This window comes from Rattus norvegicus, chromosome 2, assembly GCF_036323735.1.
Source record: "Rattus norvegicus strain BN/NHsdMcwi chromosome 2, GRCr8, whole genome shotgun sequence".
In the NCBI taxonomy this organism is placed as follows: Eukaryota; Metazoa; Chordata; class Mammalia; order Rodentia; family Muridae; genus Rattus; species Rattus norvegicus.
In genome coordinates, this window is record NC_086020.1 from 151,459,651 (window position 1) to 151,485,441 (window position 25,791).

Below are 25,791 nucleotides of genomic sequence, written 5' to 3' on the forward strand. Positions count from 1 at the left end.
TTTGTGAATGGGTGTGTGTGTGTGAATGTGTGTATGTGTGTGTGTTTGTGAATGTGTGTGTGTTTGTGAATGGGTGTGTGTGTGTGAATGTGTGTGTATGTGTGTGTGTTTGTGAATGTGTGTGTTTGTGAATGTGTGTATGTGTTTGTGAATGTGTGTGTGTTTGTGAATGTGTGTGTCTGTGAATGTGTGTGTATGTGTGTGTATCTGTGAATGTGTGTGTATGTGTGTGTGTTTGTGAATGTGTGTGTGTCTGTCAATGTGTGTGTCTGTCAATGTGTGTGTGTCTGTGAATGTGTGTGTGTTTGTGAATGTGTGTATGTGTTTGTGAATGTGTGTGTGTTTGTGAATGGGTGTGTGTATGAATGTGTGTGTGTGTGTGTGTTTGTGAATGTGTGTGTTTGTGAATGTGTGTATGTGTTTGTGAATGTGTGTGTGTGTTTGTGAATGGGTGTGTGTATTTGTGAATGTGTGTGTATGTGTGTGTGTTTGTGAATGTGTGTGTTTGTGAATGTGTGTATGTGTTTGTGAATGTGTATGAGTCTGTGAATGTGTGTGTGTCTGTGAATGTGTGTATGTATTTGTGAATGTGTGTATGTATTTGTGAATGTGTGTGTGTGTTTGTGAATGGGTGTGTGTATTTGTGAATGTGTGTGTATGTGTGTGTGTTTGTGAATGTGTGTGTTTGTGAATGTGTGTATGTGTTTGTGAATGTGTATGAGTCTGTGAATGTGTGTGTGTCTGTGAATGTGTGTATGTATTTGTGAATGTGTGTATGTATTTGTGAATGTGTGTATGTATTTGTGAATGTGTGTGTGTGAATGTGTGTGTGTGTATAGAATGGTGAGGACTCAGAATAATTGCTTAAGACAATTTCAGTTTATGTTTAAAGGACCTTGTTTTAGTACAAATCTCTCTTTACAATTTTTACTAAAAAAAGTGCATTTCGTAGCTTAATATTCACATTTCATTTATTACAATGAATATGGATGTTAAGTATGAAATAAACTGTTAAAGGGGGAGGACTGTTACACTATTTAATTTTCCCTAAGGCTAAATAGCTGTTAATCAGTATAAACAATCTACAAGCAAGATGTGCTAAAGACAACCTCTGTCTGGAAGCTTAGTAATTTGAATGATGAGACTATCCAAATAACAGTTACTTGTTCAGCAAAACATTAAATGATTAAACCTGTTTGTAGTATTTTACACTCCATGTAATGATAGAAAGCATTAAGTTTGCATGTGTTTTAAAGTATTTTCAGTTAAATATGTTTCCCATGATACTTGTCTTCAGAACTAATAAGAAAAAAAGAAAGAGAGAAAGAAGAAAAAACAAACAAATATATATTCCAATGTTCTTTTTTTCCCCCTCATTTATTGGTAACTCTGTTTTCTTTCTTTTTTTTTTTTTTTTTGGATATTTTTTATTTACATTTCAAATGTTATTCCCTTAACTGTTTTCCCAGCCATAAGGCCCCTATTGCATCCCCCTCCCCCTTATCCTATAAGAGTGTTCCCCATCCCCAACAACCTCCCATTCCAGGCTTCCCCCACCCCATGACATTCCCCAGTGCTGGGGGTCCAGCCTTGGCAGGCCCAATGGCTTCTCCTCCCATTGGTGCCCAACAAGGCCATCCTCTGCTACATATGCAACTGAAGATATGGGTCAGTCCATGTAGTCTTTGGATAGTGTTGTAGGCCCTGGGAACTCTGGTTGGTTGGTATTGTTGTTCTTATGGGGTTGCAGGCCACTTCAACTCCTTTAAGCCTTTCTCTAATGCCTCCAACAGGGACCCCATTCTCACTTCAATGGTTTGCTGCTGTCATTTGCCTCTGTATTTGTCATGCTTTGGCTGAGCCACTCAGGAGACAGCTATATCAGGCTCCTGTCATCATGTATTTCTTGGCTTCATAGATATTATCTAGTTTTGTTGGCTGTATATATATGGGCTGGATCACCAGTCTCTACTCCAAACTTTGTCTCCATATCCACTCCTATAAATATTTTTGTTCCCTCTTTTAAGAAGGACTGAAGCATCCACACTTTGGTCATCCTTCTTCTTGACCTTCATGTAGTCTGTGGATTGTATCTTGGGTAATTTGAGCTTTTAAGCTAATAGCCACTTTTCACTGAGTGCATACCATGTGTGATTTTATGTGATTGGGTTACCTCACTCAGGATGATATTTTCTAGCTGCATCCATTTTCCTAAGAATTTCATGTAGTCATTGTTTTTAATAGGAGAGTAGTACTCCATTGTGTAAATAAATGTACCACATTTTCTGTATCCATTCCTCTATTGTAGGATATCTGGGTTCTTTCCACTTTCAGAATATTATAAATAAGGCTGCTATGCACAGAGTGAAGCATGTGTCTTTGTTGTATGTTGGAGCATTTTGGGGGTTTATGCCCAGGAGAGGTATAGCTGGGTCCTCAGGTAGTACAGTGTCCAATCTTCTGAAGAACTGACTGATTGATTTCCAAAGTGATTTGCAACCCCACCAACAATGGAGGAGTGTTCCTCATTCTCCACATCCTCACCAGCATCTGTTTTCACCTGAGTATTTGATCTTAGCCTTTCTTATTGGTATGAGGTGGAATCTCAGGATTGTTTAGATTTGGACTTCCTTGATGACTACAGATGTTGAACATTTCTTTAGGTACTTCTCAGCCATTCGATATTCCTCAGCTGAGAATTCTTTGTTTAGCTCTGTACCCCATTTTTAATAGGGTTATTTGATTCTATGGAATCTAACTTCTTGAGTTCTTTGTATATTTGGGATATTAGCCCTCTATTCAATGTAGGATTGGTAAAGATCTTTTCCCAATCTATTGGTTGCCATTTTGTCCTAATGACAGTATCCTCTGCCTTACAGAAACTTTGCAGTTTTATGAGGTCCCATTTGTAGATTCTTGATCTTAGAGCATAAGCCATTGGTGTTTTGTTCAGGAAACTTTCTCCAGTGCCCATGTGATCAAGACTCTTCCCCACTTTTTCCTCTCTTAGTTTGAGAGTACCTGGTTTGATGTGGAGGTCCTTGATAAACTTGGACTTAAGCTTTGTACATTTAAGAATGTATCGATTTACATTCTTCTACATGCTGACCTCCAATTGAACAAGCACAATTTGTGGGAAATGCTATCTTTTTTTCTACTGGATGGTTTTAGCTTCTTTGTCAAGATCAAGTGACCATAGGTATGTGGGTTCATTTCTGGGTCTTCAATTCTATTCTATTGATCGACCCGCCTGTCTCCGTGCTAATACCATACAGTTTTTATGACTACTTCTCTATAATACTGCTTGAGATCAGGGATGGTGATTCCCCCAGAAGGACTTTTATTGTTGAGGATAGTTTCTGCTATCCTGGGTTTTTTGTTATTTCAAATGAATTTGCAAATTGCTCTTTCTAAGTCTATGAAGAATTGAGTTGGAATTTTGATAGGGATTGCATTGAATCTGTAGCTTGCTTTTGGTAAAATGGCCATTTTTACTATATTAATCCTGCCAATCCATGAGCATGGGAGATATTTCCGTCTTCTGAGCTCTTCTTCAATTTCTTTCTTCAGAGACTTGAAGTTCTTGTCATACAGATCTTTCACTTGCTTGGTTGGAGTCACACCGAGGTATTTTATGTTATTTGGGACTATTGTGGAGGGTGTCATTTCCCTAATTTCTTTCTCAGATTGTTTATGCTTTGAGTAGAGGAAGGCTACTGATTTATTTGAGTTAATTTTATACCCAGCCACTTTGCTGAAGTTGTTTATCAACTTTAGTAGTTCTCTGGTGGAACTTTTAGGATCACTTAAATATACTATCATATCATCTGCCAATAGTGATATTTTGACTTGTTCCCTTCCAATTTGTATCCTTTGACATCCTTTTGTTGTCTGATTGTTCTGACTAGGACTTCGAGTACTATATTGAAGAAGAAGGGAGAGAATGCGCAGCCTTGTCTAGTCTCTGATTTTAGTGGGATTGTTTTGACTCTCTCGCCATTTAATTTAATGTTGGCTCTTGTTTTCTGTATATTGCTTTTACTATGTTTAGGTATGGGCCTTGAATTCCTGATCTTTCCAAGACTTTTATCATGAAAGGTTGTTGAATTTTGTCAAATGCTTTCTCAGCATCCAATGAAATGATCATGTAGGTTTTTTTTCTTTGAGTTTATTTATATAGTGGATTACATTGATAGATATCTGTATATTGAACCTTCCCTGCATCCCTGAAGCCTACTTGATCATGTTGGATGATTGCTTTCATGTGTTCTTGGATTCAGTTTGTAAGAATTTTATTGAGTATTTTTGTGTCAATATTCATAAAGGAAATTGGCCTGAAGTTCTCTTTCTTTGTTGGGTCTTTGTGTGGTTTAGGTATAAGTATAATTGTGGTTTCATAGAAGGAATTGGGTAGTGTTTCTTCTGATTCTAATTTATGAAATGTTTTGAACAGTATTAATATGAAGTCTTCTATGAAAGTCTGATAGAATTCTTTACGAAACCCATCTGATCCTGGGCTTTTTTTTGGTTTGGAGCATTTAATAACTGCTTCTATTTTGTTAGGAGTTATGGGACTGTTTAGATGGTTTATCTGATCCTGATTTAACTTCGGTACCTGGTATCTGTCTAGAAAATTGTCCATTTCCTCCAGATTTTCTAGTTTTGTTGAATATAGGCTTTTGTAGTAGGATCTGATTATTTTTAGAATTTCCTCAGATTCTGTTGTTATGTCTCCCTTTTCATTTCTGATTTTGTTAATTTGGATATACTTTCTGTGCCCTCTGGTTAGTTTATCTAAGGGTTTATCTATCTTGTTGATTTTTCCAAAGAACCAGGCTGGTTTTGTTGATTCTTTGTATAGTCCTTTCTCTTTCTTCTTGGTTGATTTCAGCCCTGAATTTGATTATTTGCTGCCTTCTACTCCTCTTGGCTGTATTTGCTTGTTTCTGTTCTAGAAATTTTAGGTCTGCTGTCAAGCTGCTAATGTATGCTGTCTCCAGTTTCTTTTTGGAGGCACTCAGAGCTATGAGTTTTCCTCTTAGCACTGCTTTCCTTGTGTCCCATAAGTTTGGGTATGTTCTGCCTTCATTTTCAGTAAATTCTAAACAGTCTTTAATTTCTTTCTTTATTTCTTCCTTGACCAAGTTATCATTGAGTGGAGTGTTGTTCAACTTCCATGTTATGTGGGCTTTTTGTGGTTTTTGTTGTTATTGAAGACCAGCCTTTGTCCATGGTGATCTAACAGGATGCATGGAATTATTTCAGTCTTCTTGTATCTGTTGAGGCCTGTGTTGTGAATGATTATATGGTCAACTTGGAGAAGGTACCATGAGGTGGTAAGAAGAAGGTATATTATTTTGTTTTAGGATGAAATGTTTGTAAATATTTGTTAAATCCATTTGTTTCATGACTTCTGTTAGTTTCTCTATGTCTCTGTTTAGTTTCTGTTTCCATGATCTGTCCGTTGATGAGAGTGGGGTGTTGAAGTCTCCTACTATTGTGTGAGGTGCAATGTGTGCTTGAGCTTTAGTAAGGTTTCTTTTATGTATGTAGGTGCCCTTGCATTTGGAGCACCGATATTTAGGATTGAAAGTTCATTTTTTCCTTTGATGAATATGATTTTTTCCTTATCTTTTTTGATAACTTTTGATTGAAAGCTGATTTTATTCCATATTAGAATGGATACTCCCGCTTGGTTTTTTGGACCATTTGCTTGGAAATTTTTTTTCTAGCCTTTTACTCTGAGGTTTCTGTCTTTGTCTCTGAGGTGTGTTTCCTGTATGCCACAAAATGCTGGGTCCTCTTTATGCATCCAGGCTTTTAGTCTATGTCTTTTTATTGGGGAATTGAGTCCGTTGTTGTTGAGAGATATTAAAGAATATTGATTGTTGTTTCCTGTTATTTTTATTGTTAGAGGTGGAATTATGTTTGTGTGTCTCTCTTCTTTTTGTTTTGTTGCAAGCAGATTACTTTCTTGCTTTTTCTAGGGTATAGTTTCCCTCCTTGTGTTGGAGTTTTCCATTTATTATCCTTTGTAGGGCTGGATTTGTAGAAATATATTGTGTAAATTTTGTTTTGTCTTGGAATATCCTGGTTTCTCCATCTATATTAATTGAGAGTTTTGCTGGATATCTTATCCTGGGCTGGCATTTGTGTTCTCATAGGGTCTGTATGACATGTACCAAGGATCTTCTGGCTTTCATAGTCTCTGGTGAGAAGTTTGGTCTCTTATAGGTCTGCCTTTATATGTTACTTGGCCTTTTTCCCTTACTGCTTTTAATACTCTTCCTTTGTTTTGTGCATTCGGTGTTTTAACTATTATGTGATGCGAGGAATTTCTTTTCTGATCCAATCTACTTGAAATTTTGTAGGCTTCTTCTATGTTTACGGGCATCTCTTTCTTTAGGTTAGGGAAGTTTTCTCCTATTATTTTGTTGAAGATATTTAATGGCCTTTTAAGTTGGGAGTCTTTACTCTCTTCTATACCTACTATCCTTAGGTTTGATCTTTTCACTGTATCCTGGATTTCCTGGATGTTTTGGCTTAGGAGCGACTTGTATTTTACATTATCTTTGATGGTTGTGTCGATGTTTTCTATGGTATCTTGTGCCCCTGAGATTCTCTCTTCTATTGGTATTCTGTTGGTGATAGCTGCGTCTATGACTCCTGATCTCTTTCCTAGGTTTTCTATCTCCAGGGTTGTCTCCCTTTGTGCTTTCTTTATTGTTTCTATTTCCATTTTTAAATCCTGAATGGTTTTGTTCAATTCCTTCATGTGTTTGGTTGTGTTTTCCTATAATTCTTTAAGGGATTTTTCTGTTTCCTCTTTAAGGCCTTCAACTTGTTTACCTGTGTTGTCCTGTATTTCTTTAAGGGAGTTATTTATGTCCTTCTTAAAGTTCTCTATCATCATCATCATGCCATGTGATTTTAAATCCAAATCTTGTTTTTCTTGTGTGTTGGGATATTTAGTGTTTATTTTGGTGGGAGAACTGGGTTCTGATGATGCTGAGTAGTCTTGGTTTTTGTTGCTTAGGCTCCTGTGCTTGCCTCTCACCATCAGGTTGTCTCTGGTGTTAGCTTGTCTTGCTGTCTCTGACAGTGGTTTGACCGTCCTGTAATCTGTGTGTCAGCACTCCTGTAGACCAGTTTCCTTTCAGCTGGATCTGGGAACAGAGAGATACTGCTGGGTTGGAATGTCCTAAAGCCTCCTGACAGGTCTCTTGGAACAGAAGAGTTGGTCTTACCTTTGCTCTTGGGTGTGGCTTTCAGTTCTGGGCTAAGGCAGAAACTGGAAAGGTCCTGACCCTGTCTGCTCCTTGGGCCCTGTGCCCAGAGGGCACTAAACAGGTTCATCTTGGGTCAGGAATATGAGCAGAAGTGGAGGTCTCCCCTGAGCTCTCAGGATTGTCTGTACTTCTGAGAGTCTAGCTCTTTCTCCCACAGGATTTGGGTACAAAGGACTGTGGGAGCAGTTCAATTCAAGACGCCTCCAATATTCTTACATTAGTATATGTGTAATAGTAAAAGAATCTCTAGTAATCAAGCTAGAAAATCAATTCACTAAAAAGATTTCAACATTATCATAGTCTAGTTTTAAAATCACAAGGATTACTCAGGAAGACCTCTTGTCCAAACAACTTTAGAGTGTTTTCAGTGGCCCAAGACTATAGTAATAAATTGGTGTGACATTAGAAATGTGCAGTAAGCTCTATAGAAATATGAAATGATTCATTTTGGAAAAGTACAGTGAACAAAGAAAATATAAGAATAAAATATCGTACAAAATGCACCATTGCAACAAGGTTTTAATGGAGGTGCACAGAGTTTTGTGCTGTGCAAACAAGTGGGATGCAGGTTAGATAGAATGATCATTGAAAGAGACACAGCTAAAGCAAACTTGACCCCCTTAGGCTATGGCACCAAACTAGTGCTAACTGGAAAAAAGCTTGGGAAGATGAGTGGATGATACTTCTAAAAAGAGAAAACAAGACTCTATTCATCTGACATTGAGGCAAAATAAGACATTTTCCAAAGTCATTTTCCAGTAACCAAAACTTAAAATAGTAAAGATAATTTGAAAATTCTAGTGTATCATAGTGGTTGTTGATGACTGTGCTATGTTAAAGTGCCCCTGTCATGGAAGAGGGAGCAAGGAAATTATAAGATCTGGGGTTTCCTGAAGACTTCTGCAGAAAAGTATTTTCTTATGCATGGCATAATGATATGCTTTTGCACTCCTTACAGATGTGGTTAGCTGCCAAAGACAGGAACAAACCTGTGCCCTTCACAGTTCATTGTGGAAGAGGATAGGGCTTATGTGGCCCAATCCCTCCCAAGAGTATATTCATAGATGATGATGACTGGAGGAAGAGGTGTCACTATTTTGTGATGTCACCATTAATAAATTACCAGTGGATAATACATAGAGGGTGGGGGTAAAGAGGAAAATATAAAGAGACTTGATGAGAAGATGGTTCCATCAGGAAGAGGGAGTTAAGACAAGTGCTTGGTGGCAGGGGTGTGGACGTGTTGGAGGGTGTGGTTAGAAGGACTAAAATTTGTTATGTATATGACTAAACCATAAAAGAGCAAAACAACAAGCAAAGCAAGCTTTTTAAATGCAAAGTGACAACCTACAGGATGTGAAAAAGTGCTAAAAAAAAGTATACCTGTTAAGACTCTAATAAAGAGTATATAAAGAAGTCTAATAATTCATCAACAAGCACACAAATTAAAAAGTGACAGAAGAACTAGAGCATTTTTCTTTAAAAGCTACTCAAGTAAAGGAAAAAGAAAATCTGTTTGCTCCGGTAATAATTACATGGAAACCACAGGAACCAGTCCTTCATTTACACTTGAAATGCGTACCACACAAAGAGCTGCTGCCAGAGTTGCACTGAGATTTGAAACCTTGTTTGAGTCTTGAATGTAAAATGGTTTGTTCCTCATGAAAAACAGTGTGGCAGTTTCTCAGGTTAAATGTAGATTTCTCAGATCACCCTATAATTCTGCCCCTAGCTATTTTCTAAAACATTTTAATTTTAGTTCATTGATGTTTCTATGGGTTTGCACATATGCATATTGTATGTCTAACATATTATTCCTCATGACTTGGATAGTCCCCTTAGACAGTTTTACTTCTACTCTCATGTCGTGTTGTGTATCTATATCGGTCTCTCTGTGATTAGCTTAATTTTCTTAATAGGATGAGTAATAACATAGGTGGACCTCCAGAGCACTCAGGTAAGTAAAAGAAACCAGATGCAAATTGTCAGACCACCTATGATTCTATTTGGACAAAATATCAAAACAAGTAAATCTACCCTGGCACACTGAAGATTGTGGTGTTTTCTGGAGTTTTGAGAGTAAATAGAAGAAGCTGATTATCATCTGTGACACTTTACTTCAGATGAGTGGAAGAGGTTTTCTGGAAGATAGAGGAGTGGCTATAGAACATTGTCAATACACTATAGCCACTAAACCATTTAATTTAAGACAATGTATTTTATGTTAGATGATTTTTATTGTAATATATTACTATTTTAAAAGGATTAAAAGTACCCTGGGCTTGTTTAAACTGTATGGGATATGCCTTGGAAATAAGTAGAAGCATTTGTTACTGGAACTTTGGATTTTGGTTTCTGCACTACCTCCCCAACCCCCACTCCTCTGTTGCCTTTTTTTTTTTTTTTAAGATGGTGACTTTTCTTGCAGATATTAGAATGCCTGGCCCTAATGGCTCTTTGCATCTAATATTCTGACTTTACTTGGGTGAGGAATAGGAAACAAGGAAGTCAGACATGCTTAAATTATGTTAAAGAAAGACTATTAGGCCAGGAATAGTGATACCCACTTTTAATCTCAGAAAGCAAAGGCAGGTGGATGTCTGAGTTTGTAGCCCAGCCTGGTCTATAAAGTGAGTTCAGAACAGCCAGGGATACACAGAGAAACTCTGCCTTGAAGAATAAAAATAGAAAAAAAAGAAAAAAGGTAGAGCTGATAGATAGATAGATAGATAGATAGATAGATAGATAGATAGATAGATAGATGATAGATAGATAGATAGATAGATAGACAGATAGATAGACAGATAGATAGACAGACAGATAGATCAGTTGATTCTTGACTGTATTCCACCCAGCAAAATTAGAGAAAGTCACTCATAAACTAACTCAGTCCTTCCTCTGTGTAATAACATGACTCTGTCTAGAAGAGTGCCAGGTCCTGGAGTCACCACAGATTTTATCTGGAGGAACCCTTAGAGATTTCAGAGAAGCCAAACATTTAGAACTCAGTTTTCCAAAATGTTGATGGCATACCACTTTTATTTAGATTTTGTAAATGTCCCACCCAATAGAGCATTTCATCAGAATCTGGCAAAGGGAATTACCTATTTCTCATTCATAGCAGACCTGGGACTTTTCAGCTGATTTATTTTCATGTACTATTGCCTTGGAACAATGTTATGTTCAGTAGCTAAACATTTATAATTATGATACAGTAAAAGGACATTTCAAGAGTCAGCCTGGGGACTGGGGACATAGTTAATAAAGTGCTTGTTGCAAGAGCATGAGGTATGCTTGTATTCTAGCACTGAGGAGGTAGAGACGGGAGCAAGATCCCTAGGATATGCTGACCAGCCAACCTATCAGAATTAGTTAGTTCTAGTTCAGCAATGAAAACTGTCTCAAAAAATAACACACACACACACACACACACACACACACACACACACACACACAAGTAAGCCTTGGATATTTAAATACATAAACTGATTTAGCTTATTCACACACCTGGAATTAGGTCTTTGGTGGCATTTCTTGATGTGGATATCTAGACTCCCCTTTGTTGAAAGTAGTTGTTTAGATTATTATTTGCTATTACCCCAATTTGTCAGGTTGTGGACCAGCTGACTAGTGCTTGGTTTTTAGTCTTGGGGCCACTTGATATTGGTTTCTGAATGGAGTATCAGAGTGGTCTCAGCTTGGCTAGGAATAACTTCATCTTCTGAACCTAATAGAAATCTTCCGTAGACTTAGGAGATGCTCTCTGATGGTATTCAGGCATTTGTACAGGTCTTGCTGGGTTTTGCAGTCAACCCTAGAGTCCCAGATTACCCCATGGCGTGGGTGCCAGATGGAGTGTTTGAGAGGCAGGTGGAAGGGAGGACGAGTCCAGGCAACTTAATGGAGGTTCTGGTTTGATCAATGTAGTGCGGGGATGAAACAGAAAAGAGGTACAAACTCCTTGTTCTAGGAACAACCCCCTTTCCCCATTTTACCTGTAATTCTTCTTTGAGGGAGACTTCCACTGCCTCTAGTGCTCCCACTAGAGCAGGAACCACATTTATAGCCCCACAGTTAAATGTGAACAGTGCTCGTCGTTATGTGATGGAAACAGAGAGGCAACTTTGCGTGAGAATCCCAACGTCTCTGAAATTTTGTCCTACCATGTGGTTTCTTTCTTGGTCTTTCAGGATTTTGTGATCTTTTATTTCTCCCTGGAATCCAGAGCTTTGACTTCTAAGACAAGAAAGGGGCTAGACTGAATAGAGCTCACAATTAAGGTGAGCAAACCATTGCTAACTATGTGTATGGATGTAACACACTTGTGGTAGATATCAGTCTCCCCTTGAAGTGCTGACTGACTAGACAGTGAAGATGGGTACATGCAGAAAGGGGTTCCTAACACTCTTAAATGGCACTTCGGAACTCTGTGCTTCCCACAGTAGTAAAGTGCAGAGGGCTAGGCACTTTTGAGTCATATCATAAACAAAATATTCCTAGTTCTTTTCTTTTCCTTCAGTATTTCTGATTTGCCTCCACTAAAAGTAAAGGGAAAAAAAGTGCCAGATCCACACTGAACCATCTCAAAAATACCTCTGTAATGCCTTATAATCTCCTTTAAAAAAAAAAGGTTTGAACTCCAGCTTGGCGTCTTCAATGATCACTTGCAAATTAACAACGTTCCTCATTTTGGCAATAAGTTACAGTGAAAAGCTTTTCTTACTATATGCCCTACTGTAGGCTACTACAGCCAGTCAGCAGATCTGAAGGCCTATGATGCTACAGTTGTCAGCTGTACATGCCTTGACATAGAGATCTTTTCCATCAGAAACATAGATAAAAGAGATTTCTGGTGACTGACAGCTACCGAAGAAAGTTCCCTCATCAGAGGCACTGGAAATGCTCTGAATGATGGAGGGTTTGGTATATACAGTGCTGCCTCAGAAAGAACACAGTGATGTCCAGAAGCCAGGGGCCCAAGGGGCAGGGTGGGTTTGTCAGTTTTCCTCAAGTGAAACCAGAAAGCCTGAGGCACTGCGGGCCCAGAATATCTTCCTGGAAGTAGAAGCAAAAGGAGAAGAAATCGAATGGCCTCTCTTAAGAGAGGAAGCCTGAAGATCTTTAATATTAACAGAGCAGCATAGAAGAGTCTCTCGGGTGCTGAAAGCAGCTCAGCTGATCCTGCGCAGGACTCACACTGGAAACGGCCACACAGTTCAAGCCAAGCTAGAGAGAGATCTTCAAAGCTGTTATTTCTGCAACAAAACCCAATGGTAGATATGGAAATCTTGTTAGAAACACCATGTCAGGCCAGGGTCATCACCAAATGTCTTAGGGTTTTAATTGCTGCTAGGAAATACAAAAAAAAAAATCTAAAAAGCAAGTTGGGGCAGAAATAGTTTATTTGACATACATTTCTGTGTTGCTCTTCCTGATGGAAGGTCAGGACAGGAACTCACACAGAGCAGGAACCTGGAGGCAGGAGCTGACACAGAGCCCATGCAAAGGTGCTGCTTATTGGCTTGCGCTCACGATTTGCTCAGCCTGCTTTCTTATAGAACTCAGGACCACCAGACCCAGGCTAGCACCACCCACAATAGGCTGCACCCTCCCCACTTAATCATTAATTGAGAAAATGCCCTAAAGGCTTGCATATAGCCAGATCTTATGGAGGCATTTTCTTCATTGAGGTTCCTTCTCAAATAACTTCAGCTTGTGTCGAGTTGACATAAAATGATCCAGCACACCAAACTCAACCAAAAACACATCCTCAAGCTGAACTCTGTGTTCCCAGTAGAAATCAACAACTCTATTTCCCATATTCGTGGATGCAATATCCAATGAGTCAAAGGCATGATCGGCCAGGAGGTTCAGAGCAAAGGGAAGGACTGACTGAATTCTTTCCTGCCTAGGTCAGTTATTTACAGTAGCTAAGAACTAGAAGCCTTGGAGATACCTTTCAGTGAGGGATTTGAAGCTGTAGGTTTCTAACCCCGGGAAAACAGAATAAAGAGTGCTGGATACCATGGGAGGTGCACAGAGCTGAGGGAAGAAGTCAAAAGCACATAGTTGATTTTCTTGTTTAGTGTTTTGTGCATGGCATGGTGGAGTGTGGTATGGACTGGCTATAACACAGCATCTACCACAGTCTGAGTGCAGACATCAGACAGTAGTTTGTGGAGTTGGTTCTCCCCTTCCCCTTTGTGGGTTCCGGGGAATCAAAATCAGGTCATCAGGCTTACAAACATGTCCCTGTTGCTGTGTCACCGTGCAGGCCCAGAGTAATTATTTTTCATGCTGAGCCAATCGACTTTGAGTGATCTTCTTTCCTTGGATTGTGATTTTGGTGACAAATCTAAGAATTCTTCACTCAACTAAAGATTTCCTCCTGTTGGACCAGAAAGATGGTGCGTGCTGCCAGAACCTAAGAGCTAAGTTTGACCCCTACAGCAAACAAGTTGGAGAGCACCAACTCTTGCCAGCTGTCCTTACACCTGCGCTTGCATGCACACAGAGATACAAAGGAATGATAAATAAGTGCGTGGAAAAAATAATTTTCTCCTGCTTTTTTACATTCAAACGTACTTTTGGTTCATGATTCATTTTGAGTTAATGCTTATATAAATGTAAGACTTAAGGCTGGGATTCACTTACCTTTGCTTTAAAAATTATTATGTGTGTATATCTGTACAGGCGTGTGAACATGAGTGCGTGGGCCTGTGGCGTCAGACTCCCTTGGAGCTGGGATTTCAAGTGGTTGTGAACCTCCCAGTGTGATACTAGCAACCAAACCTGGGTCCCCTGTAAGAGAGTAAGCTCTTTCCACTGCTGGGCCATCTCTCCAGTCCAGATTTACATGCCTTCTTTCTCTGGTTTTGTTTTGTTGTTCAGTTATCCTTAGAAGTATCCAGTTGCTCCATCTATTGAAATCTCTATCCTTCCTCCTAGGCTTTTTAAAAAAACATCCTTGTCCGTATTTGCATGAGTCTTCTGTTTCTTATCTACGCTTCATTGATTTTTTTTCTTATCACTTGACAGAAACGACTGAAAAAGAAAGAGTTAATGGGCATTTCACCCAAATGACTCCTGCCACTAATATAAAAAATTATTTGTTTATAAAGTATTTGAAGATTTACAGAGGAATACTGATGCATTTATAAATCATTCCCAAGACTTTATGGTAACAGATCTGGCTGGTATCCTACCAAAATATTTCTTGAACCTAAATAGAAAGACATGGGAAAACATGACCTTATTTTTCCCTAGAGCCAATACATAGTTGTCTTACGTTTGACTCTGAGACTTTTAAAAAGAGAAAGGCTGTTGGCTCCCATCAGTCTCTTTTCTGCCCAAGCCTTGGCAGAGGCACACAACCAAGAACCTTTCTGGGGGACATGGGTGCCTGCTCAGATTAAAAGAATAAGAAGGGAGATCTAAAGAAAGAAGCTGACTCCTTTTAGGGACCAACCAAATCTAGATAGCCTGAGTTAGTCTCGGGCAGTCTTAAAGCTAAGAGCTGTGAACGTTGTGTCTCTGGGCTTTAGAACCATGCATCTTTATAAACCTGCCTGTGCAGACATCCCCAGTCCAAAGCTGGGTCTGCCCAAATCCAGTGAATCAGCTTTAAAATGCCGACGGCACCTAACAGTGACCAAGACTCAGCCTCACGGAGCCTGCTGGCCTGTTAAACCAAGTGGGGCTACAGAATGGAAATGCCTGGAGAGGTTTCTACGCATCCATGGAGTTTCATTGCAGGAAACCACCAAGGCGAAGACAGGCATGGCATACAGGTACTGTTCATTGCAATAAAATCCAACCAGAAATTGTAAAGAATATAGATTGAAATAGCATGACAAGATATTAAAAGGAAGAGGAGAACAGATGCAATGGGACTTCCTTCCGAGTTCTTTTGTCTGCTTTGGTTTGCTTTAAATTGTCTTTCTCTTTGCTTAAAGGGTTACGCAAAAGAAAGTCAAGCACACTTGTGAAGTCCCTGCAATCCCCCATGAAAGGAAGTCTATGTGCTGCCAGTAGAAATAGCTTTGGATGTGAGGATTCAGGTGATTGGACATCTTGAAATGAAGAATGTGGACTCCAGTCTTCTTAGGGCAGTTTATCAAGTTGAGCCGAATGCTTTCCAATGGTGCACAGGCTTCCACTGTCACCTTCATTAGATCATGTGGGGTAACAAACTAGTTTGAGTTCTCCTTGAAATGACAGAGCTTTTTACCAACACAATCTAAGATGAATCCCCTATTCTGCGCTGGGCATTCAATTTGTTAATGAAAGACAGAGGTTATTTTTCTCTCTTGGTATGAAGTGGAGTGAGTATTTATCAAGTGCTCTGAGAATGCATCATTTGTTTTTAAAGTAATTCGTCCTGGCCATCTGTAAGTCAGCCAGAGGCTGCTGAGCCTATACACAAGGCCTTCCTCTTCCAGAGTCTGCAGGCTGATTACAAATCACTTGGAAGGACAGGGCAACTGAAAGCAAAAAGTGAGTGAGCTTAGCCTCTGTAAGGATGCTTGTTCTAGTGAACATCAAAAGTTGGCATTCTCGGGGTGAGTTTTTTCCATGTACAAATTATCCCCAATGGTTTCATTGTCCAACTCTAATCTATTTTAGTAGAGTAGCCGCTGCTCTCATTTGCTAGCTAATTTTATTAATAAAGCAATTTGCAATACTGTGGCTTCTCTCTGGAGAGCAATGTGTTCTACACAGATGGCTTATATAATGAAGGGCTGGTGTAGAAGAGGGATGGATGGACTTTTGTGGATTTGAGCCCTTGTGTAGACAAGGTTCTTGGGCAGACGCCTATAATCCTAGATCACACTCTTCTAAGAAATGGGATATCCAAGGACCTTTTACTACATTTTATGATTTTGAGGAAAGGAAAGCAAAGTTAAACTTATTAGTGACTCTGTGAACCAGTCAAGACTTTGAATCATGATGAATTTGCTCTTTAATGACAAATCTCCCAATGCATGCTTCACTGCACTCCCCCCAATTTCAACAGTGCCTCATTTCTTCTTTCAAGACACCAATTAATTAACCTTACTTAGAAATTTAGTTTAACTGTCAGAGAGGGAATTTTAGGGAAGAGGACAATGACACTTGGTTCCTCTTCAACTTGGCTTTTCCCTTCATTTCTTATATAGATGGTTGAGGCATGGTGATGTCCAGACTTTTACTTATTATGACATTTCCACCCAGAGTAAAAAGTGTGGGAAAGGACAATGACTGTGTGAAGAGATCCTTGTTTGACTTTGTCCCTTCATCTTGAAAGATATCATTCCATTTCATATGTAGTAGGAAGGGGTAAAACCTTGGCATTAAGCAGAAGAGAAGTCATATCTCATCTCTGCCAGTTTGAGAACTGAGATATCGATCTTGAGATGATGTATTGGATGCCTAACACACAGTAGACAAACATTCCATTCACGTTTTCTTCCCAGTTCCCCTATAGCATCTGTTTGTCAGCCTTGGGGGTGGGCAAAGATGAAAGCCCAGCAGCTGACATCATGAGAGATCATTCTCAGAAACAAAAGGCAAGGAAATGCTGCACCATTGCAGTGTGCAGGGCAGATTCCCACGATGATCCTCGGAGCCCTGCAGTCTGAGAGTTAGGAAGGCTGCTCTCTTCTTCCTAAATTGGGCAATGCCATTGCAGCCTCCAGTCTAGGGCCAGCTGTTGAGGTCCTGCTACCATCTGCGAGGGTGTGTTCTGTTGTGTTCCCATAGAGACTTGCTACAATTTCTAACTAAACTTGACCAGCAAAGGGGGGTACATCAGTAAATATGCAAACACACATATAAACTGAAAAGAAACGGGAGGGAAGTGTCTGAGAACAGAGTATCAAGTTGGCATGCGGGTCCTTCTTTCAGCCTAGAATTCTCTGAAGTCTTCATTTCTAAGAGGCTCTGCATTATCCACTTCTGTTACATTAATTCTGAGAAAGGCAGTAAACACACAGCTGAGTCAATATTAAACAAAGTATACTGAAGAGCAGGTTTGAACATCGCTCAAGACACACCCAGACTGTTAAGGAGCCACAGATTACTAGTTTTAAGGAATTGATTTGTCCTCATAATGGCAGGAGGATGCTAACCCAGAAGTCAGCAAGCTTCCTGTTATGGAGTACATATCTTAAGCTTGAGGGCCTGGTTTGCCTTGGTTATACATCCTACTTCTCCTGTGGTAGGGGAGAGTAGCCATAAATAATACATAAATAAGCTTAACAGTGGTAGTGCATGCTTTTAGTCCCATCCCTTGGGAGGAAGAAGCAGATGGAGCTCTGTGAACTTGAAGCCAGTCTTGACTACAAATCAAGCTTTAGGAATGCCAAGGTTACAGAGAGAAACTTTGTTGTGAAAACAAACAAAAAAAAACCCAAAACAAAACGAAATACTCTGTCTCTATAAATAAATACATGCATACGTACATACATACATACATACATACATACATACATACATACATACATAAAATGATGCATAAAATACTAGACATATATCTCAACATAACTATTGGCAAAGAAACTTAAATTTTATACGATTTTAGCACATCACAGATATTCTTCATATTTTCTCTTATGTCATTAAAAAAACATTTTTAGCTTATGGGTCATGCAAAAAACAGGGATGTAATGGATTTTGCCAGTGGCCTGTGGTTTGCTGACTATGGGTCCCAAGAGTCATCCTTTCAGCTGTACAGGTTATTCATCTATATTTATTTTAAGCCATGTTTTCAGAGATATTTAAGGAGGCCAAATGCATACAATCCAAGAAGGTAAAAATTAATTTAAAATAGGAAGAAAAATATCAGCCCAAGAAAGACTAAAAGAACAGAAAGACTCAGCAAAGGGAGAGGACACGCTTCAGACAGGTCAGAAGAGCTGTAAAACATTGACCTTAATCTGGTTCTGGACTTCCAACAGCATCAAATCCCAAAGACAGAAGTGGAGCCTTTATAGTTTCTGGAGGAGGAGACAGGCCACCTTCTCAATGGCAGCTCCTGCTTCCTAATCAGAAGTGTGGAGAGTGACATTCCTGAGGTGCTTTGTGTCTAATGAATGGTGTCCTCAACAGCATCCTACACCAAGCACAGCCCTGAGGGTTCTGGAACCCTTGCCTATGGAACCCTAATGTTATTAGATGGCCGCACTGCAAATGATAGGTCAGCCGAAGCAAAGGGAGAAACAGTATGGGTTTAATCCAAAGTGTATTGGTCAGTTTCAAATAGTAATCATACAAACTCAGTCTCTCCACATCCCTCCCTCAGTCCTTCCCTCTTTCCCTTGCTCCCTTTCCACATCCATCCCCTTGTTCCCAATGGCAAAGCTTGTTTGGGCTTCTTAGATACAAAGCAGAATAAAAACAGTGTTGATTTCTAGCCAATGGTACAATGTGTCAATAGCCTTGTACTAAAGGTAGGGAGACGGTAATGAAAAAAGGGACGAGACAGGGGATCCTGCTTAGATATGGGGCAAACTTTGGAGATAATCTCTTCCCATCTCTTGAAACTGAAATCAAGGTTGGGAGAGGTTTACTATTGATTCAAGTGACATTTCCAGCCAGCAACACCGCGAGGACTAGTCTCCTGCCCATTAAGTCACAGTCCAGTGCTTTCTTGTGCTTCCAGCTCCTATCATACATCACACAATCACACGTATATGCACACTCACACACATGCATGCACATGCACACTCACACACACGTACATGCACAAACACATACATACACACACACAGCTCCTGCAGATGCACCATTCCACTCTGTCTGCCTTTCCAGGCTCTGCTCAGCTCCTGCTCCTGTCCTATCCCTCTGCACACTGACCCTCCGCTCCCCTCCCTGAACCACTGAGCCTCTGCCTCTGCTCAGTGTTTCACCCCGAAGATTCATATTCAACCCCATTGCCTTGGTGATCCTGACACTTAGGTTTTCCCTTCTCTCTCACAGCACGGGCTGATCTTTTCTTTATATAAGCTAGTTGAGTGTGTGTATTTCTTATCGAAATTATTCTAACCCCACCATGAGAATGAGGATTAGAGCTTCTCTGTTTTATAATCCTGCAAAACGTTTGTGTTCTTAGTTGAGGAGCATCCAGTCAGAAGTTGGGAATCATTAAAAATATCAAAGAGCAAATCAGAACATCTAATCAGAACATGAACAGTGCTTTAGCTCCTTATTTTCTTTCGTATTAGACATTAAGGTTATCTGATTATCTTTGCTGAGTCCCAAATTCACCATCTGAAAAGCAGACTAACTCCACATCACAGCAGCAGGTCACACATTTGCAAACACTGGGCTCCCTCTTAGATATTTCTGTGAGCCTATCATGGCGTTTGTTCCAATGCTGACTAGTTAATTCTGTTTAAACTCGAGAGGTGGGGAATTTCCGTATTTATGTTTATTGTTGGCAAGTAGACAGGGCCTCTCACATTACTCCAAGTGGGATTGGAGACTCTCTATTGTCTTCAGATTCAAATTCATGGTAAAAAAAAAAATCCTGCCTCCTATGTAATGGGACTATAAACTTCAGTCACTGCTTCTGCCTTGACTTGAAAGGATGAAAAGAGACATGTGTTAATTCTCTTTTAAAAATGGACAGAGAGTAGTAACGCCATAATTATTAAAGCTTATACAACAAAGTAACAAAGTAAATCTTACACAAACCTGAGCTCACTTGCTATTTCTCCCTCATTGGCATTTACAAATTCATTGCTTCTTTATTGCAGTAGATCTTTAGAAAACACTGAGAAAGTGCTATTTTTTTTGTCATGTCTTCGCTTAACACGTGAATTATCATTCAGTCAAATTAAACTTTGAGCTAACTTGTTCTCCAAATGGTTGTAATACGATGGTACCTATTATCAATACTATGCTTTTAGTGCCTTGACTAATGTGCTTAGAATAAAAATATTTAAGAGGAAATAAGATGAACGTGACCCAAACTCCCAGCAGCTCAAGTTCCTCCCCTGCTAGTTTCCCCAGTGTCTGACAGGATTGTCAGACTGGAGACATCTCAGAGAATTCTTCACACTGAGTCAGCTAAGGGGAACTACACAAAGTTTTTAGAAGGCAGATGGAAACAGGAAGATGGAAACAGGAAGGCAGATGGAAACAGTTTTGGCCTAAAAACAAGAAGAGAGGATAAGAAACACGAGGTCTATGTTGATAGGCAGCCCCCAAGGTGAAAACATGCATAGTGTTTGACACTGACCGCACACCCCGTGACCAAAGGGGGCTGAAGAAAGGGGAAGTGAAGTCAGGGCCACCTCACCGAGCAAGGACCTTTTATCTGATATGTTCGAGTTTGAGGGTATTTGTTGGCTGTTGGTCTTCACTGACCTCAAAATAAACATTCTAAAGAGCAGTGGGAAGCACTTTTCACTCTAAACACCTCTCAGGGGTAGGGGGAGTGCTCTGCCATACATAAGGACACTATAATAGCCTCACACAGGATTTACACACAGGCTCAGTCTCTCCCCATTTCTGATTCTCATGTAACCTCCTAGTCTATAAAACAAAAGGAACAAACCCTTATGGGAAAATAACATCCTCATTGAGGGCTTATAGAAGGCACCAGGAAGGTAATCCGTTCTGCTTTCCACAAGATTACGGGGCTGAGGTCCTGGGTACAAAGACCATTATTTCGTATTAAAATAGAACTTACCATTCTTCTCCCAGTACCCCCATATTGCATACATTTCTTTACGTGTTCCCATAACCTGTTCTTTCTCTGGGATGCTTGGCACATTCCGACCTGCTTAAAGTAGCTATGGCCATGTCTAAAAAACAATAGCCTAGAAAATGCTGCTTGTGCAGGAGTCATATTAAGACACGCTGACATGATTTATTTTAGGCCGGTCTAATTTGGGTCAGTCCTGGGGCCTGTGCTGATTTCCCTGAGCCTCAGGCTGTGTCTCTCCTGCAACATTTCTGGAGGGCTAGAGATGGCACTGAGATGGATGAGGCTCAGAATGTATGTGATTTAAAATGCGAATAGGCTGCTGGTAGTGGACCTGAAAGACAGAGCAAAGTGCTGTGCTGAACAGCCCGCTTATTGCCTAGAGAGTGGAACAGACATTCTAAAACAAATACGGTTTGGCAGTGTCGCTTTAAATAAGAAATGCTCCAGAAACTGAGCATGATTGCAGCTTGGAATATTGAGAGCTGAAATTCCAGTTTGTTTTGAAATGTCCACTGTGATTTTCTAGGGTAAAGGTCGCCTTGATGAAAATATCAGAGATTCAAGGCTTAAGAATAGGACTGAGTTACACGAATCGTGTTTTCTCTTATGGAGGTCGTTGAATTTTGAAACCTGATTTTCTTGACCACAGAGCGACCAAAAGATTATATCCACTGCCTCCCCGCCCCAAAAAACTTCTAAATTTCCCTGCAGTGCTTGTGAATGTCAGTAGAGTGCGCTATTTCACAAAGAAAAGGAGGCTTTTTTCATGCCTTGTAATGAAGCTAGCAGGCTGTTTCCTTCAGAATCAATAGAGTTACCTGATTGTGTCACCAGGACATTTTTCATAGTGAGGAAAAAAAAGCAACAGATTATGTCTGGCATATTCCTGGGTTTCTAAAAAGCCCAGATACAATAGCAGGTCTATGATAGCCTAACACAGTTAAAAGTTTTATTCTAATTTTTAAAATTTTTGATTCTTGGGAATTCCATACACATAAACAATACAATAGCATCACACCCACTCCCTGAATTTATATCTTTCAACTCCCTCTATTTCCTTCAACGCATCCTCTCCCATTTTCATCTCCCTCCCCCACCTTTCTTCTCTTTTTCTATTACTCCCTGAGTCCAATTAGTGCTCCCACATGGGCGTGCATATGGAGCCAAGCACTGGATCATGAAACACCTTCTTAGTGGTAAAAAAAAAACAAAACAAAACAAAAGAAAACACAAAACAAAACAGCTCAAAAAAGAATGGTTTTGCCTCTCTGAGCAGCTATCTCAGTAAGGAGTAAGGTCTTGAGAGCTCTTCCTCCAGCTAAGCTGGGGTTTGACTGGCTTGATCTTATGCAGGTCTTGCGCAGACAGCCATGGCTGCTGTGAGTTCACGAGTGCAATAGCATGTGGAAAAGCCTTTCCCAGCACTCTTTCCCAGTCTCTGTCTTTTCCATTCTTTCTGCCTTCTCTTCCACAATGTTCTTTGAAACTTGGCAGAGATGCTAGAGATATCCCATGCAGATTAAACATCCTGTCTCTTATTCTTGCCACTTTAACTAATTATTCATCTCTGCATTGACTGTTATTTTCTACCAAAAGACGCTTCTCTGTCCGAGACTGAAAAAGGTCCGGGTTTATAAGTGTAACCATAAATATTAAGAAGGCAATTTGAGAGCATCGTCATTTAGCAAACTAACAACGGCTGATTCTACTCCATTGACACACTACAATAGTTTAGAAATGAAATCAATATATCTATCCGCAGATGGATGAATAAGAGAAATGAGGCACATAAACACAATGGCATATTACTCACCTGTAAAGAAAGGTGAAATCCTGAAATTTGCAGGTAAATGGATGAAGCAGCAACAACAGCATCAGCAGAAAGAAAACACTGAATAAGGTGTCTCAGGTGCAGAAAGACAAATGCAACGTGTTCTCCCTCTGTGTATTAAACTGGAGCACAAGTCTGGATGCTGGGAAAGGACTTTGGGGAAGGGCCATGTTAAAGGAAGGTTGGTTACACATGAAAAGAAGTATGCAAGTGATACTGGGCATGGGAAAGCTTATGCAGGAAGAAGGACAGGAGTACATGAAAAAAATCAAGATACGCAGGTAGAGGGTTAACCAAAAGGAAGGTATATGAGAAGCCCCATGGAAGCCTAGTCTCTTATAACCCAATTAAAAATATAGTTGGAGGAATAGTAGACTAAGTATGGTATAAAAGAAGAAGGAGTAATCTGGTAGTTAAAGGCTCAAGTGGAGCACATGAAGGAGAGGAAGGAACCATGGGTTATTAACAACAAAAAAGTATGAAAAACATTACAGATACTTAGTATTCAGTAAACATATCTTTATAAAATTAAAGAAACCTATTCTGCAAAGTGCTGCTCCCCTAAAGATATGGCCTATTAATAAAATTCATAGTGTAAGACATGAGATAATTAATTCCTTAACAAGTTTTTTGTTAGATAGGCCCCAAATGTTTCCAAACCAATATAGATTATCCTCATTGTCCTTGGTTACTCACCATAGCTACAATGACACTCTTAATGAAGACATCTGCCTTAGTCATTGTTCTATCATTTTTAAGGGGCACCATGACCATGGCAACTCCTATAAAAGAAAGCATTTAGTTGGGAATTGCTCACACTTTCAGAGGTTTAGTCCATTATCATCAATCATGGCAGGAAGCCTGGTAGCATCCAGGCAGACATGGTACTGAAGAAGTAGCTAAGAGTTCTACATCTGGATCCTCAAGGAAGCAGAAAGAGAGACATGGGATCTGGCTTGGGCTTTTGAAACCTCAGAGTAACACATGCTATCCAACAAAGCCACGCCTCCTAATCCTTCTCAAGTAGTACTACTCCCTAATGACTAAGCATTCACATATATGAGCCTATGGTGGCCATTTTCATTTAAACTATTACAACGCCATAATGCATTTTGACTGCAGAAAACAAAGAAATCAATTTCAAACAAACCAGGATACCTTTTCCTTGGTATGTAGCTTTCATGGTGCCAGAAGATGCTATTTAGGCTTCAGGGAGAAAATGACATTAGTATTGTTACCCAGATCTGGATCATGCATACTATAATAGTGACCTAATATATAAGAGATGCCAACTGCTATAACGGTGGTATGCATAGCTGTTATGAGATAACTAACCACACACAGTCTGATTGTGTGTGTGGCCTGCTCAACAGCTGGAAATTTCATCATTGGTACTGAAGTCCTTTTCAAAAAAGCCTGTGGTCAAGGAGGTCATAGCCCCTAGAGTAGATCTGCTATTGTTATTTTGCAAAACGATCAGTTGCGTGTTTTACAGAGCAAATAGTCTATGGTACCAACTCCTAAGTGTAGCTGACGTAGGGGTGAAAGCAGACCTTTCATTCCAACCTATATTTGTTACTTCAATTTTACTGACATAACAAAAATATCTGATGAAAGAATCTTAAGAAAGAATGGGTTTATTTTTGCTGACAGACTATGAATATGGTCTATCATGGCACATGAACACTCAGTTAAGGCTGTGGAGCAGGAACATGAAGCAGTTGGTCATGTGGCATCCAGTGTCAGGAAGCAGGGAGACACAAATACTTAGCCTGCACCTTTCTTCCCTTTGGTTCAGTCCATGGAACGATGCCCATTCACAGTGCTAGTATGCCTTCTTCAGTTAAGCCTCTCTGGAAATTCTCTCTAACACACCCAATGGTGTGTTCTAAGGTGATTACAGCTCAAAACAAGTTAACAATAAGGATCAACCATGATAACGGCATTCCTTTGGAGAATATTTTGCTGTGTGTGTCGGTCTCAGGTCATTTTGGTTCTGTTTGCTTTGATCTTTTTATTTGAAAGTAACTTCAAACTACAGAAAACATGCAAGAATAATAGAGAAGTACTTGTAGCCCTTTGCTCTTAACACAAATGTTATTGCTCTATTTGTTTTAAACACTGTTCACGGTCCCACATCCTCTGCCTTATTTGTTTTCTCAAACTTTTGAGAGTAAGTTACATGGCCTTCTGTCCTTCAATAGTTCCTACAGAGTCTGTATTCCTGTATATAGTCCTGAACAAGTACTATCATAGTTTGCCATATGTAACTTAAAAAACACTGATCAAAAGAAACATGGGGGGTTGGGGATTTGGCTCAGTGGTAGAGCGCTTGCCTAGCAAGCACAAGGCCCTGGGTTCGGTCCCCAGCTCCGAAAAAAAAAAGAATAGAAACAAAAGAAACATGGGAAGAAAAGGATTTATTTGGCTTACAGGTTACTGTCCGTCATGGAGTGAAGCTGAGGCAGGATCTAAAGCAGAGGTCATGGAGGAATACTGCTTACTCGCTCACTCTCTTGTGTTACCCAGTTATCTTTTACAGTGTACACGCACCTGCCCTGGCATGACACTGCTAGTGGGCTGGACTTGCCCACATCAGTCACCAATCAAGAACATGTTCCTCAGACATTCCCATAAGCCAGTCTGTGGAGGCAAATCTTTCTTCTTAGGTATGTCTAGATGTGTGTCAAATTGACAGAAATTACGACAGTTACCAACTTCAGTAAAATGTACATCAATGGCCTATTTTATCCTACCATCTGCATTCCGATTCTGTAAAGCAACCTAGGAATGCTTCTGGTGGAACTTTTACATTCTACTTGAAAGGATCTGGTGTTAGACTACACACTATTGTGTTGTCCTGTCTGTTGGGTCTGTTTTCAGGCCACTGCAGTTCAGTGAAAATTAACTATAGTGCAGAGACCATTGAGCTGTACTGGTTCAGAGATGACTCCATGATGCTACAAATCACTGTCTCT

The 25,791-nt window shown here is 39.9% G+C and overlaps 1 protein-coding gene across 3 annotated transcripts in view; it reads left to right on the forward strand.

Moving 5' to 3' along the window:
• Positions 1–25,791, forward strand: part of Kcnab1 (potassium voltage-gated channel subfamily A regulatory beta subunit 1) — a 466,662-nt gene that overhangs the window by 12,676 nt on the left and 428,195 nt on the right. The window contains exon 1 of one of the 3 annotated variants that reach the window (XM_039102125.2): positions 14,595–15,079. The exons of the other annotated variants lie outside the window; for them this stretch is intronic. Coding sequence (XP_038958053.1) covers positions 14,838–15,079 — 242 coding nt within the window. The 5' untranslated portion in view covers positions 14,595–14,837. Of the gene's footprint in view, positions 1–14,594; positions 15,080–25,791 lie in introns of those variants that run through there. 3 annotated transcript variants of the gene reach the window in all.